The sequence below is a fragment of the Oncorhynchus clarkii genome, chromosome 25 (assembly GCF_045791955.1).
Source record: "Oncorhynchus clarkii lewisi isolate Uvic-CL-2024 chromosome 25, UVic_Ocla_1.0, whole genome shotgun sequence".
In the NCBI taxonomy this organism is placed as follows: Eukaryota; Metazoa; Chordata; class Actinopteri; order Salmoniformes; family Salmonidae; genus Oncorhynchus; species Oncorhynchus clarkii.
The window spans coordinates 16,142,685-16,157,095 of record NC_092171.1 but is presented as its reverse complement, the minus strand read 5'-3'; the positions used below and the strand labels follow the sequence as shown (position 1 = coordinate 16,157,095).

At 41.3% G+C, this 14,411-nt stretch overlaps 1 protein-coding gene across 1 annotated transcript; it reads right to left on the bottom strand.

Annotated features, from left to right (window-relative positions):
* Positions 1 to 1,616: 1,616 nt before the first annotated feature.
* LOC139383896 (pre-mRNA-splicing factor syf2-like) lies at positions 1,617 to 12,859 on the bottom strand. Its single transcript, XM_071128501.1, has 7 exons — positions 12,800 to 12,859; positions 12,306 to 12,401; positions 8,442 to 8,567; positions 7,261 to 7,378; positions 6,209 to 6,299; positions 5,618 to 5,716; positions 1,617 to 2,140 (listed from the first exon to the last, which is right to left on the bottom strand). The coding sequence occupies exons 1-7, from the start codon at positions 12,815 to 12,817 to the stop codon at positions 1,975 to 1,977; spliced, it is 714 nt and encodes a 237-aa protein (XP_070984602.1). The 5' UTR covers positions 12,818 to 12,859; the 3' UTR covers positions 1,617 to 1,974.
* Between the last annotated feature and the right edge of the window lie 1,552 nt (positions 12,860 to 14,411).

Genomic DNA, 14,411 nt, shown 5'->3' with positions numbered 1-14,411 from the left:
TCTAGAAGGTTCATCACACAATGATTTTCTTATATCATTACTTTTATAAGCATTCATTTCTGCATCACTAGCAAGTACTCAGACAGGAGTAATGTAACCAGTCACACCTCAGGACAAATGTTCTCCCTCCTGTCTTCTTACATGACGTAAGAGTATTTTTCTCTCTCCTATGCTTGTATGATCTGGCCACAAGGGAGCTGCACTCTCTAAATCAGGAACATTCTGGCAATAACACAAGAGTCTTGACACATCTTTAGGAGAGAAAAAACCTAGTGTTTACAGAGGGCATAAAGGATTCCATTGTGTGTGGAACACAGAATGCCTTTTCAGTTTGGCCTGAGAAAAATGCTACAAGTCATCCCTCGCAGGCAAACTTTATTTGATGTTTAATTTATCCTAATACCAGGGATACCAAACATCTATTTGGGTGAATCACATGAATTAGATTGTCATTAACAATTGAGTTATCTATCGCTGTGTAACAGGTTTCCAATTTATACACGCTCTCATCTAATTCATCTCCAAAGAGAATCATTTCGAACAACAGCCTAGGCCTAACCTGTCACACTCTCTTCTCATTGTACTGAGGGAAAAGTTATTTAATGTGGTCTCTCTGATGAAAAGACATGAAATGATAGCGCTGTTGGTCAACGCCTACCCATCAGGCACATGATTGTGGATAGGCCCAACAGGGAGAGGAAATATCTATACATTAATGTTGCTGCCCATTTAGGAACACTAAAGATAACTGCCAAAGTTGTCCCTCCATGAAGCAAAATGTCAAAGCACCATCATCGTCATATAATCTAAACTGTAAACTGATCGTTAATGTTTTGTAGTGTTTCTTTCCTGTACATCATCTTCAGCCAATATCCTCAGGCTGATCAGCCAATATCCTCAGGCTGATCAGCCAATATCCTCAGGCTGATCAGCCAATCCAAAAGAAACAACCCTCACCTTAGAGCCAAACCAGACCGGGTCCCTACAACTCTACAAAGGAGAGAAATGTCAAAGATGTGATTTGTATACCCCCCCCCCCCCCCCTCCCCACACACACACACATCTACCAGGAAATCATAAACAACTTGTCACTATTTTCTTGCATGCTAGCCTTTGAAACCCCCCATTCCCCATCTTATTTACATACCCCATGAGGCTCATTCAGAACACATTCATTAATGCAGATGAAACATTACTCAATGTCTGATTCAAATTAGGAGGATCAAATCCCTTTCAATGTTTGTAGGACCCCCACATCGTGTTTTCTATTAACCCATAGAGGGCACATTGATTCAGAATATGGGAGAAAATTAAATCAGGGGAAGGGTGAGGATAGCATGGGAATCTGTTTACGGTCTTTGATCTCATCCTAGGTCACAAGCCTCTCCTAGCTCATATCATTCTGCTTGGGGGCTTAACAGAGATGTGGTCGATAACGATTAAATTGAATTGCTTAATTGTTTATCTCCTCATGCACTTACTAACACATTCTTCTGCTGGCATAACAAACACTATAGCCTTAGGGAGAATAATAGTGTTCTATTCTCACGCTCATGACAAGCCCCCCCATCCAGCCCAGACCGCACGCAACCAACCAAGGACAACACTTACACATCTGCTAGATAACAATTTTTTTTAAAAGATGTTTTATTTAAAGAAAATGCATGGTCATACATCCGATACAAACACTGACAGGAAGGCAGGAATAGCATCATAAGATCATTCAAGTTGCACTTAACCATTCCCACTAAGCAACAGTATTATAGTAACAATAAAGAAACACAGATTTAAACATAAAATGCCTCTAAAGAAATGTCAGCGTCAAAATACAAACTTGATCCTAGAGACGTAAGCATAGGGACAACAATTTGGGTTTCTACGTACATGACCAGTCCTGTAACCAGTGAGTAATTTTGGGCTTCTGTTACAACAAAGCAGAGGAAATGGAAGTGTCCATTACAATGACCAGTCCAGTTAGACTGCTGTGCCCCTCTCCAGATTCTGCTTGATCTCAGCTGTGTATTTGCCATAGAACCGCTCTGCCTTCTTGTTGAACTTGGCGTTCCTCTCGTTGATGTAGTCAATGTCTGCGTCATCGTTGTAGGCCCTACGCCGGCTGTATTTGGCCCGCTTCTCGATCCTGTGAAGAACAGCAAAGGATCAGTGTCAAGAAACGAAAAGGACACACAAACAACTTACAAACAAAAAGGACAACAATCATAGTAGAAAAACCTCATTCAGTTACTTAAAATCCAATCTCTCCAGAATGACTCACCATCACACAAAGGCAACAATCCCTAAACAAAGACGGTACACGTTCATATGCCAAAGCACCAATGAACAACCTTACTCGTCTACTCGACCACACAGGCACATACAGAGTCAATTCGCTAACTCACAGCCTTTAGTTAGTGTCTTCTAAGCAGAGATGTGCGTCATGCCCTGGCAGCCCAGTCTCATCTCTCACAGAAGCATCACTAACACAAGGCCACCCTAAATATAGCTGGGTGCTGAGAGAGGAGAGAATGAGGTCTAATGTAACCCAGGGACACTAGGGTAAGGAATATGCTGGTCAAGTGTGTGGGACTTGAGCTCAGGGGTTAAAGCAACAAAAAATAATAATAATGACTGAAACTTAAGTCAATTTCAGATTGACTGGGGCCTCTCATTTCATGTCAGAAAGTAATGACCATCATGCTTTTAGGGAAAGAGGATGATTTTGTACAGTATGACTTCGACCAGTTAAAACATATTGGAACAGGCATATAGCCAATAAGCATCATCACCTGTATCCCGACTGATGCAGCATCGTGGCTATAAAATGTACATAGGGGTTTGTCCATCTGCAGTTACCACATTGCAGTGGTGTGAAGTACTTAAGTAAAAAATAATTTAAAGTACTACTTAAGTAGTTTTTTGGGGTATCTGTACTATTTATATTTTTGACAACTTTTACTTCACTACATTCCAAAAGAAAACAATGTACTTTAACTTCATACATTTTCTGACACCCAAAAGTACATTTTGAATGCTTAGCAGGACAGGATAAAGGTCAAATTATTGCACTTATCAAGAGAACATCCCTGGTCATCCCTACTGCCTCTGGTCTAACGGACTCACTAAACAGAACATCCCTGGTCATCCCTACTGCCTCTGGTCTAACGGACTCACTAAACAGAACATCCCTGGTCATCCCTACTGCCTCGGATCTGGCAGACTCACTAAACACACATGCTTTGTTTGTAAATTATGTCTGAGTGTTGGAGTGTGCGTAATATAGGGAATTTTTTATTATTTATACTCTTACTTTCAATACTTAAGTATATTTTAGCAATCACATTTACTTTTGATACTTAAGTATATTTCAAACCAAATACTTTTACTCAAGTAGTATTTTACTGGGTGACTTTCACTTGAGTCATTTTCTATACTGTATATATCTATTCTGTCACTCAAGTATGACAATTGGGTACTTTTTCCCACCGCTGCCACATTGGACATAACATTCTGATTATTATGAATAATTATTTTATTGCCCTTATAAGATGCCATTGCCCCTTTAAGAGCTCTGTTGCACAGCTGCACCTAAACCATGCTTGAAACTCGGGTTGTAACTGCATTTGTAAAAAAAAAAATGCTTCTCGCGCAATAGACGGATTAGATGAAAACGCACGCTTCAATGGGGCAGAAGGCCGTGTGGCCAGATAGCTAGCAACAATGACAAGACACTGCCATCTGGGGACTCGTAGGTGGCTCGTTCCAGCTAGTTTTATATTGTTCTTGATACCATGTCTTGTTTTGAGGTGTTTTGACTGATGTCATGTCTGTGCTAAAATGGTTCAAATTCACAAGCTAAACAACAACTGTTACAATGTAGTTTGGAGACAAAAAGTGCTCATTGTGCAAATGTATTTATGTTTTCAATAAATATGTCAACAATTCAAGCCAACCCCATCTGTTTTTCCCCCAGAGTTGCACACGCGTCAGTTGTTGCTAAACAACCAACCAGTCTATCGAAAGAGTAAAGAAATAAAACTGGGAACCCCCCTCTTTTAACAAAAGACAAAACTGCTTTCAAAAGTGTTTTCCTGTAATTGCGTTAAGAATAGTTGTACATTGACTGCTTGTCAGAAAACATTTTCCTCCCTATGGCTCTTCGCAACTTCAATGCGCCTCGAAAGGAATATTTATCTCATAGAACACGCAACAAGCCGATTAGGTAAATAGGTCAACTATTCTAATATGGGGTTGTTAGATTTTGTTTTGATAACATTACAGAGCAAAAACAGTAGCACTGGAGAGTTCCATCCTGAGTGATAGAGGCTTTGAATGACTTTGCCAGCAGTTACAGTAGAAGACTAGACACCGCCGTTTGAGTTGGGCTCTGTGGTGGTGCATCTGAACATCGGAGTGTCTGCAACAATCATGCATGTCAGTTCAGCGGACATATTTTGTAGAACAGAAATGCTTCTGTATTAGGCTGGGTCATTTCTAATGCGATTACTGCTTTTTGAGGTCGGTTCGATTTTTTTTTTTTAAAGGAATCACAGTTTTCAATAAAACAATAAGTCCCATGATGGTAGTGACTGCCCATTAATGCTCGTCACTTATTAACCATAATTTATTCACATGGCTTTATTATTTATCATCTCATCTCTATAGAGCTGCTGCCTATTCTGTCTGACAAAAATCACTATTTTAGTAGTTCTTCAAAGTAAACAAGGCATACTTTTATGACTGCTGAATACCAACTATCAATCACTTAGATCATGTATTCTCTCATTCTCAGACTACTTGTCTAAGCCTCACAGACCCGGACAAGTTTAAGCGGGTGCGCAATGAATTATGGTCATTGTTGTTAACTAACACGTTTACTGCGCTAAACTATGTAGAATATTGGCCTTTTGGAAACTACAGCTCCCTACTACATTTCAGTTGATTGCAATCAGTTGTACAACTGACTAGGTATCCCCCTTTCCCTTACATTGCACAGTTCAGGTTTGTTTCATCTCTACAGAAACTGCACATCGAGCTCTCAGAAAAAAAACTGAATTAAATGGTATTCCATTTTTTTTACCGACATCGGACAATTTGTTTAAAAAATTGAAAATAACTACCATTTTGGTTCATTGCTCAGCACTAGTCATTTCCAAACTATGACAGAAATCCATTGCATTGATGGAGAACTTTAACCCCTGTGACCTTAGCTGGTATGGAAGGTCCAGTGTGCAGCTTGACCGGTCTATTCCATGGCCATTCTTTCAAAAGGCATGCCATGCATTATTGAATTGGGCAAATGCATTCTTCTGACAGCCTATCCAACTGAAAATCAGAGACGAGAGCTCATTAACTAGGACACACTCCCAGTCCCCCACTAAGATAGAAAGTGAGAGAGACAAGAGTTTTCCAGCACCTTTCCAGCAGGAGATACCGTAAGAGCCTTATCAGCCAGCCCCATCAGGATTAACACTGGGGCTCATTCAGTAGGTATTAGATATGCCGCAGGTTTCATGGTCTGCCTGCCCTATTCACGAAGGGCTCTCATTCTTGTTTTGGACTCCAGTGCCTTGAATGCAAGGTCAGAAGGGGATCGGATCTCAGTCTCTGTTACGCTTACTGTTTCTCCACATCCTCCACCATGCGGTCGATGCCCTCCTTGGAAGGGACGTGGGTCCCATGGATCAGACTGTTGGATGTGGGGTGGAAATCCTCGCCGCTGTGAGACAGAACAGGAGAGTCAGTTAACATAATAGGCATTATAATGATCCTCCTCTCTCCAAACTGAATACCAGTCATCTCTATGACTGGGAACATTATGCTGTTGTGTACTTCACCCTTCACAGCTCCACATGTGGCAGCCATTAAGGGGAAAAAACCTGTGGGTACTGAACTCATCTTTGGCTGATCAAGAAAGCCCACCATAACTATAACCATACCGTTCCTCTCGAGCGTTTGCCTCACATTGACGCTTTCAAGACATGAAATGACTGAGTCTGTGGCTATGTCAAAACGAACCCAGGAGCAGGAGAGGGGCACGCTGATCTGTGAAGACTGATGGCAGCATCGATTATCTAAAATAACTGAAAGCTTAAGGCTGCCGGGGAAAAAAATGTCATGCTACTCATTTTATGGGGGAAATACGGTCTTCTCTGAAACACTCAGTAATGGAAAAGGAAGAGAGGCGTTTTATGAGGAGGCTCCAACTCACCACTGCTCTCGCTGCCTCTCGTAGCCGTCCATGTCTGGTTTGATCTGCTTGGTGAGGCGCTGGTACTGTCGCAGCTGGGCCTCTGCGTAACCTGCGGGCCAATGGCAGCAAACAAGAGGGGTTATAATTACCGGAACTAACTTCAAGCCCTGCGACAAAACCTGCGTCTGGTTAAGGGAGATGAGGCCCTTTCAAGCCCCTCTGGTGATAATTCTCTCCCCAGAGGTTTAATTCAGAGACGTTTTGATGCAACAGATGGCAGCCATATTTGGGGAACGCAGAACCATTTTTGGCAAATTAAATTGGAGGCAGTTAAAAATTATTTATCCCAAGGGGTCTTTACACGCACCCAGAATTCCTCTTACAGGGCTGCACTGCGGTGGAGTGACTGTACCATGTCCAGTAGCCCTATCCCTCAATCTAATTTCTGCCTTAAAGGCTGGTCTTTGTGGAGCTGAGGTCTTTACAAACAACCAGGCTCTACAGAACAACATTAAAAAAATCACTCTTTCCCACTTGTTTCCCCAGGAGTAACTCTTATTTTAGGTGATAGCTTGATTTAAAAAATGTTTTAAAAAGATTGAGGATGTATAGCACAACATCACGATTCACATCCCACGATTGAATGGCCCTCAAAACATCTGTGTCATTGTGTTGTGTGACAAAACTGCACATTTTAAAGCTGCCTTTTATTGTCCCCTTTTAAGGTGTCCCTGTGTAATGATCATGATGTTTAATCAGCATCTTGAGATGCCACACCTGTCAGGTGGATGGATTATCTTGGCAAAGGACAAAAAAAACTCACTAACAGTGATGTAAACAAATATGTGCCCAACATTTTTTAGAAATAAGCTTTTTATGCATATGGAAAATGTCTGCAATTATTTTTTTTGCTCATGAAACCAACACTTTACATGTTGCGTTTATATTTTTGTTCAGTATAATATATATAATAGCCTATAACTAGGGACCAGAGTTTTTCTTGTTCAGGAAAAGTGACCAGCTGAGGGATGGAAGTCCTGTTCGCTCAGTAAAGGAGTCCCATCTCTCACCTGAGAATCCTGGGTCAGGGTTCTTCTTCTTCTTCTTTCTCTCCCACCGCTCAGCATCCTCAGCACTGATCTCTAGCAGTTTCACCCTGTCATAGTCCTCCCCTTTGGCCGCACACTCCTGAAATCACACAGAAACACACCAAGTCACTAAACAGCAACAGAGTACATACAATTACTAGATAAACTTATAACATGACTAATCTATTATCCTAAGGTACATAACTTGCAGCTGACCTGACATCTTTTTGACCAGCCAACAAAAAAACATCTGTACGCGTGACTGTTCATCCAACAAGCAGTGTCTGATAATTATTTCACCTTAGCTCTGCCACTGTATATAGTCATTACTACATTAACAATATTACGTTGTGTCATAAACATCAAAAATCTCCCCGCAAGATAAAACACGCATCTTCATTTCACAGGTAGAATCGGGAAGTTGTCTGCTCATAGTGAACCACATGGTCCAGCATTCATAGTGAATGCACAATGGGGCCAGAGCAGTCAGCTCCAGCATTCATAGTGAATGCACAATGGGGCCAGAGCAGTCAGCTCCAGTATTCATAGTGAATGCACAATGGGGCCAGAGCAGTCAGCTCCAGCATTCATAGTGAATGCACAATGGGACCAGAGCAGTCAGCTCCAGCATTCATAGTGAATGCACAATGGGGCCAGAGCAGTCAGCTCCAGCATTCATAGTGAATGCACAATGGGGCCAGAGCAGTCAGCTCCAGCATTCATAGTGAATGCACAATGGGGCCAGAGCAGTCAGCTCCAGCATTCATAGTGAATGCACAATGGGGCCAGAGCAGTCAGCTCCGCCTCACACCGAGCTGTAGTCTTTTAGAAGCTGGAAAGAAATGTCACCTTGTATATCTAGTAATGAATCTGCCGATCAGAACGTCGCTGAAAGACGTCCAATGGCTCTATCGAACAAGGACAACCATATCTACATGCCGACAAACGTATAGTATGATCGGTATAACAGAGGCTTCGTGAAATGCCACAAAGCAGGACTACATTCATTCGGCGCGCAAATCCCAGACCTGCCTTCTTTGTGGACAATTGTGTGTGAAACTTCACCGATCTCGAAATGCCTCAGACACGATCAAAACAAACCTCGGTGAAATTTCCCTTTATGCATAGCAGTCAACTTTCTACGTTGATAAAGAGGTAGCTACCTTTTTCTTTTCATCGGTCATGAGTTCCCACTCCAGACGGGCTTTCTTAGCCTCCCAGTTAGTTGGCAGCTTCAGTCTCTTGTCCTCCTCCACAACCTCCTTGTGATTGAGCTTGCGTGCTTCATTCTGAAACAGATACCACAAAATACATAAATTCTAGAACTTGAAAACAAAGAACACAGATCCAAGCTATAAACTCAAGCTACTTGTGAGCTCAAATGAGGGTAGGCTACTAAGATGTTACTAACCCATTCATATGTTCTGGCCGGGGAAGTTGTGATGAGCACCGATGCTCGTTCTGAACATTAAAACTCATTGCTTGCGGTATGGTTTTGGAATGTTGACGAGCTCAGGGCGAGGATTTCCTTCCAAAGAGACATTGGGGATTGTAATATACTCTATATACTATATTTCACGGAAGCATGGCTCTATTGGGATATACTTTGGGTCCGTACAGCCAGTTGGGTTCTCAGTTCATTGCGCAGACAGGAATAAATCTCTCTCCAGGAAGAAGGGCGGGGGTGTATGTTTCATGATTAACTACTCATGGTGTGATTGTGATAACATACAGAAACTCAAGTCTTTTTGTTCACCCGACCTAGAATACCTCAATCAAATGCCGACCGTATTACCTCCAAGGGTTAATTCTCTTCAGTTAGTCACAGCCGTGTATATCCCCCCCCCCCCCCCCCCCCCAGTAGAGGTTGACCAATTATGATTTTTCAACACCGATACCGATTAATATATATACAGTGGGGCAAAAAAGTATTTAGTCAGCCACCAATTGTGCAAGTTCTCCCACTTAAAAAGATGAGAGAGGCCTGTAATTTTCATCATAGGTACACTTCAACTATGACAGACAAAATGATAAAAAAAATCCAGAAAATCACATTGTTGGATTTTTTATGAATTTATTTGCAAATTATGGTGGAAAATAAGTATTTGGTCACCTACAAACAAGCAAGATTTCTGGCTCTCACAGACCTGTAACTTCTTCTTTAAGAGGCTCCTCTGTCCTCCACTCGTTACCTGTATTAATGGCACCTGTTTGAACTTGTTATCAGTATAAAAGACACCTGTCCACAACCTCAAACAGTCACACTACAAACTCCACTATGGCCAAGATCAAAGAGCTGTCAAAGGACACCAGAAACAAAATTGTAGACCTGCACCAGGCTGGGAAGACTGAATCTGCAATAGGTAAGCAGCTTGGTTTGAAGAAATCAACTGTGGGAGCAATTATTAGGAAATGGAAGACATACAAGACCACTGATAATCTCCCTCGATCTGGGGCTCCACGCAAGATCTCACCCGTGGGGTCAAAATGATCACAAGAACGGTGAGCAAAAGAACCAGAACCACACGGGGGGACCTAGTGAATGACCTGCAGAGAGCTGGGACCAAAGTAACAAAGCCTACCATCAGTAACACACTACGCCGCCAGGGACTCAAATCCTGCAGTGCCAGACGTGTCCCCCTGCTTAAGCCAGTATATGTCCAGGCCCGTCTGAAGTTTTCTAGAGAGCATTAGGATGATCCAGAAGTAGATTGGGAGAATGTCATATGGTCAGATGAAACCAAAATATAACTTTTTGGTAAAAACTCAACTCATCGTGTTTGGAGGACAAAGAATGCTGAGTTGCATCCAAAGAACACCATACCTACTGTGAAGCATGCGGGTGGAAACATCATGCTTTGGGGCTGTTTTTCTGCAAAGGGACCAGGACGACTGATCCGTGTAAAGGAAAGAATGAATGGGGCCATGTATCGTGAGATTTTGAGTGAAAACCTTCTTCCATCATCAAAGGCATTGAAGATGAAACGTGGCTGGGTCTTTCAGCATGACAATGATCCCAAACACACCGCCCGGGCAAGGAAGGAGTGGCTTCGTAAGAAGCATTTCAAGGTCCTGGAGTGGCCTAGCCAGTCTCCAGATCTCAACCCCATAGAAAATCTGAGGGAGTTGAAAGTCTGTGTTGCCCAGCAACAGCCACGAAACCTTGACTATTTCTCTCTATACCATTTGTATTTCATATACCTTTGACTATTGGATGTTCTTATAGGCACTTTAGCATTGCCAGCCTAATCTCGGGAGTTGATAGGCTCGAAGTCATAAACACCGCTGTGCTTCAAGCATTGCTAAGAGCTGCTGGCAAACGCAGTAAAGTGCTGTTTGAATAAATGCTTACGAGCCTGCTGCTGCCTACCACCGCTCAGTCAGACTGCTCTATCAAATCATAGACTTAATTATAATCTAATAAACACACAGAAATACAAGCCTTTGGTCATTAATATGGTCAAATCCAGAAACTATAATTTTGAAATCAAAACGTTTATTCTTTCAGTGAAATACAGAACCTTTCCGTATTTTATCGAACGGGTGGCAACCCTAAGTCTACATATTGCACAACCTTCAATGTTATGTCATAATTATGTACAATTCTGGCAAATTAATTACTGTCTTGTTAGGAAGAAAAGGTCTCCACAGTTCACAACGAGCCAGGCATCCCAAACTGTTGCATATACCCTGACTTGCACTGAATGCAAAAGTAGTGACAATTTCCCTAGTTAATATTGCCTGCTAACATGAATTTATTTTAACTAAATATGCAGGTTGAAAAAAAATATACTTCTGTGTATTGATTTTAATAATGGCATTGATGTTTATGGTTAGCTACATTTGTGCAACGATTGTGCTTTTTTTGCAAATGCGCTTTTGTTAAATCACCACCTGTTTGGCGAAGTAGGCTGTGATTCAACAATAAATTAACAGGCACTGCATTGATTATATGCAACGCAGGACAAGCTAGTTAACCTTGGAATATCATCAACTATGTGTAGTTAACTAGTGAAGATATGAAAAAACAATCAATCTTCACAAGATAAGTTTAATGTTAGCTAGCAACTTACCTTGGCTCCTTGCAGCCACAAGGTCATTTTGATGCTGCACTCCATAACAGGTGCCACGCAGTCTCCTCATGGACTGCAATGTAATCAGCCATAATCGGCATCCAAAAAGGCTGATAACCGATTGTTATGAAAACTTGAAATCGGCCCTAATTAAAATTGGCCATGCCGATTAAATCGGTCGACCTCTACCCTCAAGCTGATACCACCACGGCCCTCAAAGAACTTCACTGGACTTGATGCAAATAGGCAGTGGCTGGGACTGAGATGTCACAGGAAGACCAAAAAAGATCATCAAGGACAACAACCACCCGAGCCACTGCCTGTTCACCCCACTATCATCCAGAATGCGAGGTCAGTACAGGTACATCAAAGCTGGGACTGAGAGACTGAAAAACAGCTTCTATCTCAAGGCCATCAGACTGTTAAATAGCCATCACTAGCACATCAGAGGCTGCTGCCCTATATACATAGACTTTAAAATCACTGGCCACTAATAAAACACTAGTCACTTGAATAATGTTTACATATTTTGCATTACTTATCTAATATGTATATACCATCTTCTATTCTACTGTATCTTAGTCTATGCTGCTGACCAAATATTTATATATTCTTAATTCATTCCTTTACTTTAGATGTATGTATTGTTGTGGAATTGTTAGATATTACTTGTTAGATATTACTGCACTGTTGGAGCTAGAAACACAAGTATTTCGCTACACCTGGAATAACATCTGCTAAACAAGTGTATGTGACCAATAACATTTGATTTGCATAGATGCCCTTTGGCTTTTGCTTTGGACGGCAAGATTAATTAAATCAATATAGCCAGCTGCTGGCTTTTTGGATAGATTTTTGGTCTATAAGGAGAAACGTTAGGCTCCTTTAGTCCATTAATGGGCAAAGACGTTACTAGAAGGTGTCTGAAATAGGAGAATCTTTGAACAAACTCACCCTTTTGAAATGCAGTTCCCGGAATTTTCGGAGTCTCTCCTCTCTCTTCTGAGATGCAGTACTTTCGGTCGGCTCATAACTGACCGAAGCAGATCCCTAATAAATCGCATAAACATTAGCTAGCTAACATAAGTACTAACTCGAATGTTGGAACCATGCTGTACAATGGCAAGACACAGCAAGGTAACGTTAGCTAAGTTATCATGCTAATCCATACCACAAACACATCAGTGGTTAAAAGCAAATCGAAAAACATCTAGCTAAGAGGTATAAAGGGAATGGTCTGAAAAGCTAGCAAGTTAGCTAGCTACGGCTGTTAGCGCTAGCCATGAGACTGTAAACAGACATTAGAAGTACTGATATGGGTTCTCCATTGGGTACACTAATATATTTCAAATGTCAGTTTGATTTTCAGTAACTGTATATCTTAGTCAAAACTAATGAACCCCCCCCCTTTTTTATTATTTCAAGTTATAATTCGCCAAAACACCAACCTCAGCGCAGGACGCCATCGTTGAGCTGGCAGTCAGGAAGTCTTCGACCTGAATGTCGGATGTTACGCAATGAACAAAACAGGACCGTGGTCATAGAAATATTGTAAAATCAATCAAAGATCTCATATTATTTTGCTTATTTAGATGTATTTAATGAGATTCAAGGCGGGGGGGGGGGGGGGGGGGGGGGGGGGGGTCAATGGGCTACTATATTGTCATGGTGTCAATAACATATTCAGGAATTCATTGATAGGTAGATACAAAAATGTCAACATGTTTTCAAGTGATCCTTTCCCCCAATTGAATAGCCCACAACTTCAACCACAGATGTGCACATATTTTTGATAGGTTTACTAATTAATTATTTCCGGTAAGATACTACCACTAACCTAAGCTTTTTTTAAAATGTTCTGTAAGAATTGAGGATCAAAGAACAGTGACTCATTGGATATGTCAGGGAGACATGAACCAGAATCCGTACTAACAGAAGACGTTTGATATTGCGAATATCCTTTAAACCCACGAAGCAGACATTTCACTTTGTATTCAACAGCTTGTCAAGTTTAATCATGTCAAAATAAGTTTGTTACTCACAAAATATGGAGTTTCGATTAGCACCTATCGTCATTTCCTGTCGTCACGTTACGGTCAGTATGTACTTCCAAAAAAGGTCTAAATGAAATAGTTACATACAACCGGGGAAAAAATCCTCTTCGGCCTTGTCAATGTATTCAGCTATTGTGGACTTAAGACCTGTGCATGGCAGTAAGGTTAGTGCTATGCTATCCGGGATCATTGGAATGTGAGCGATTGGAAGTGCCGAATAGTCTTTTTCTTTCAGTTGATTGTACATTTTTATTTAGACTTTTTTTGTAAGTACTTACCCGCCGTGACGGCAGTAAATGACGACAGATACTAATCGAAACTCCATATTTGGAGAGTAAGGATTTTTTTTTGACATTATTAAGCTTGAAAAGCTGGTGAACGGCAAGTTGAATAGCTGCTTCCTGGGCTCAAATGAGATTCCCCATATCAAAGTCTCATTTAAGGCCAGATTCTGGTTCAAGGGAGACCTAGCCATTAGTTGCACTAACTATGACAAAAACCTGTAAAATGATGAACAGATAGACAGCTATCGGATTATTAATCTGGGCCTAGAGGAAAGTCTTTGTCCTCAGGCCTAGAGGAAATCCAAAGTCATTCTACTACCCAAGAGTGGTAAACTGTTGGAAAAAGTTGTGTTTGGCCAAATACAATGCTATTTTTCTGTAAACACATGAACAACATACTTTCAGCATGCTTATAGAGAAGGGCACTCAACATGTACTGCACTGAGACAAATGTCTGATTATTGGTTGAAATAAATTCATAATTAGAAGATTGTGGGAGCTGTACTGTTAGATTTCAGTGTAGCCTTTGATATTATTGACCTGTTGTTGAGAACTTACGTGTTATGACTTTTCAACGTCTGTCATATCGTGAATTTGGAACTATCTATCGAAGGGTTTTCTTTAATGGAAGCTTCTCTAATATCAAACATGTAAAGTGTGGTGTACCGCAAGGCAGCTCTGTAGGCCCTCTACTCTTTTCTATTTTTTACCAATGACCTGCC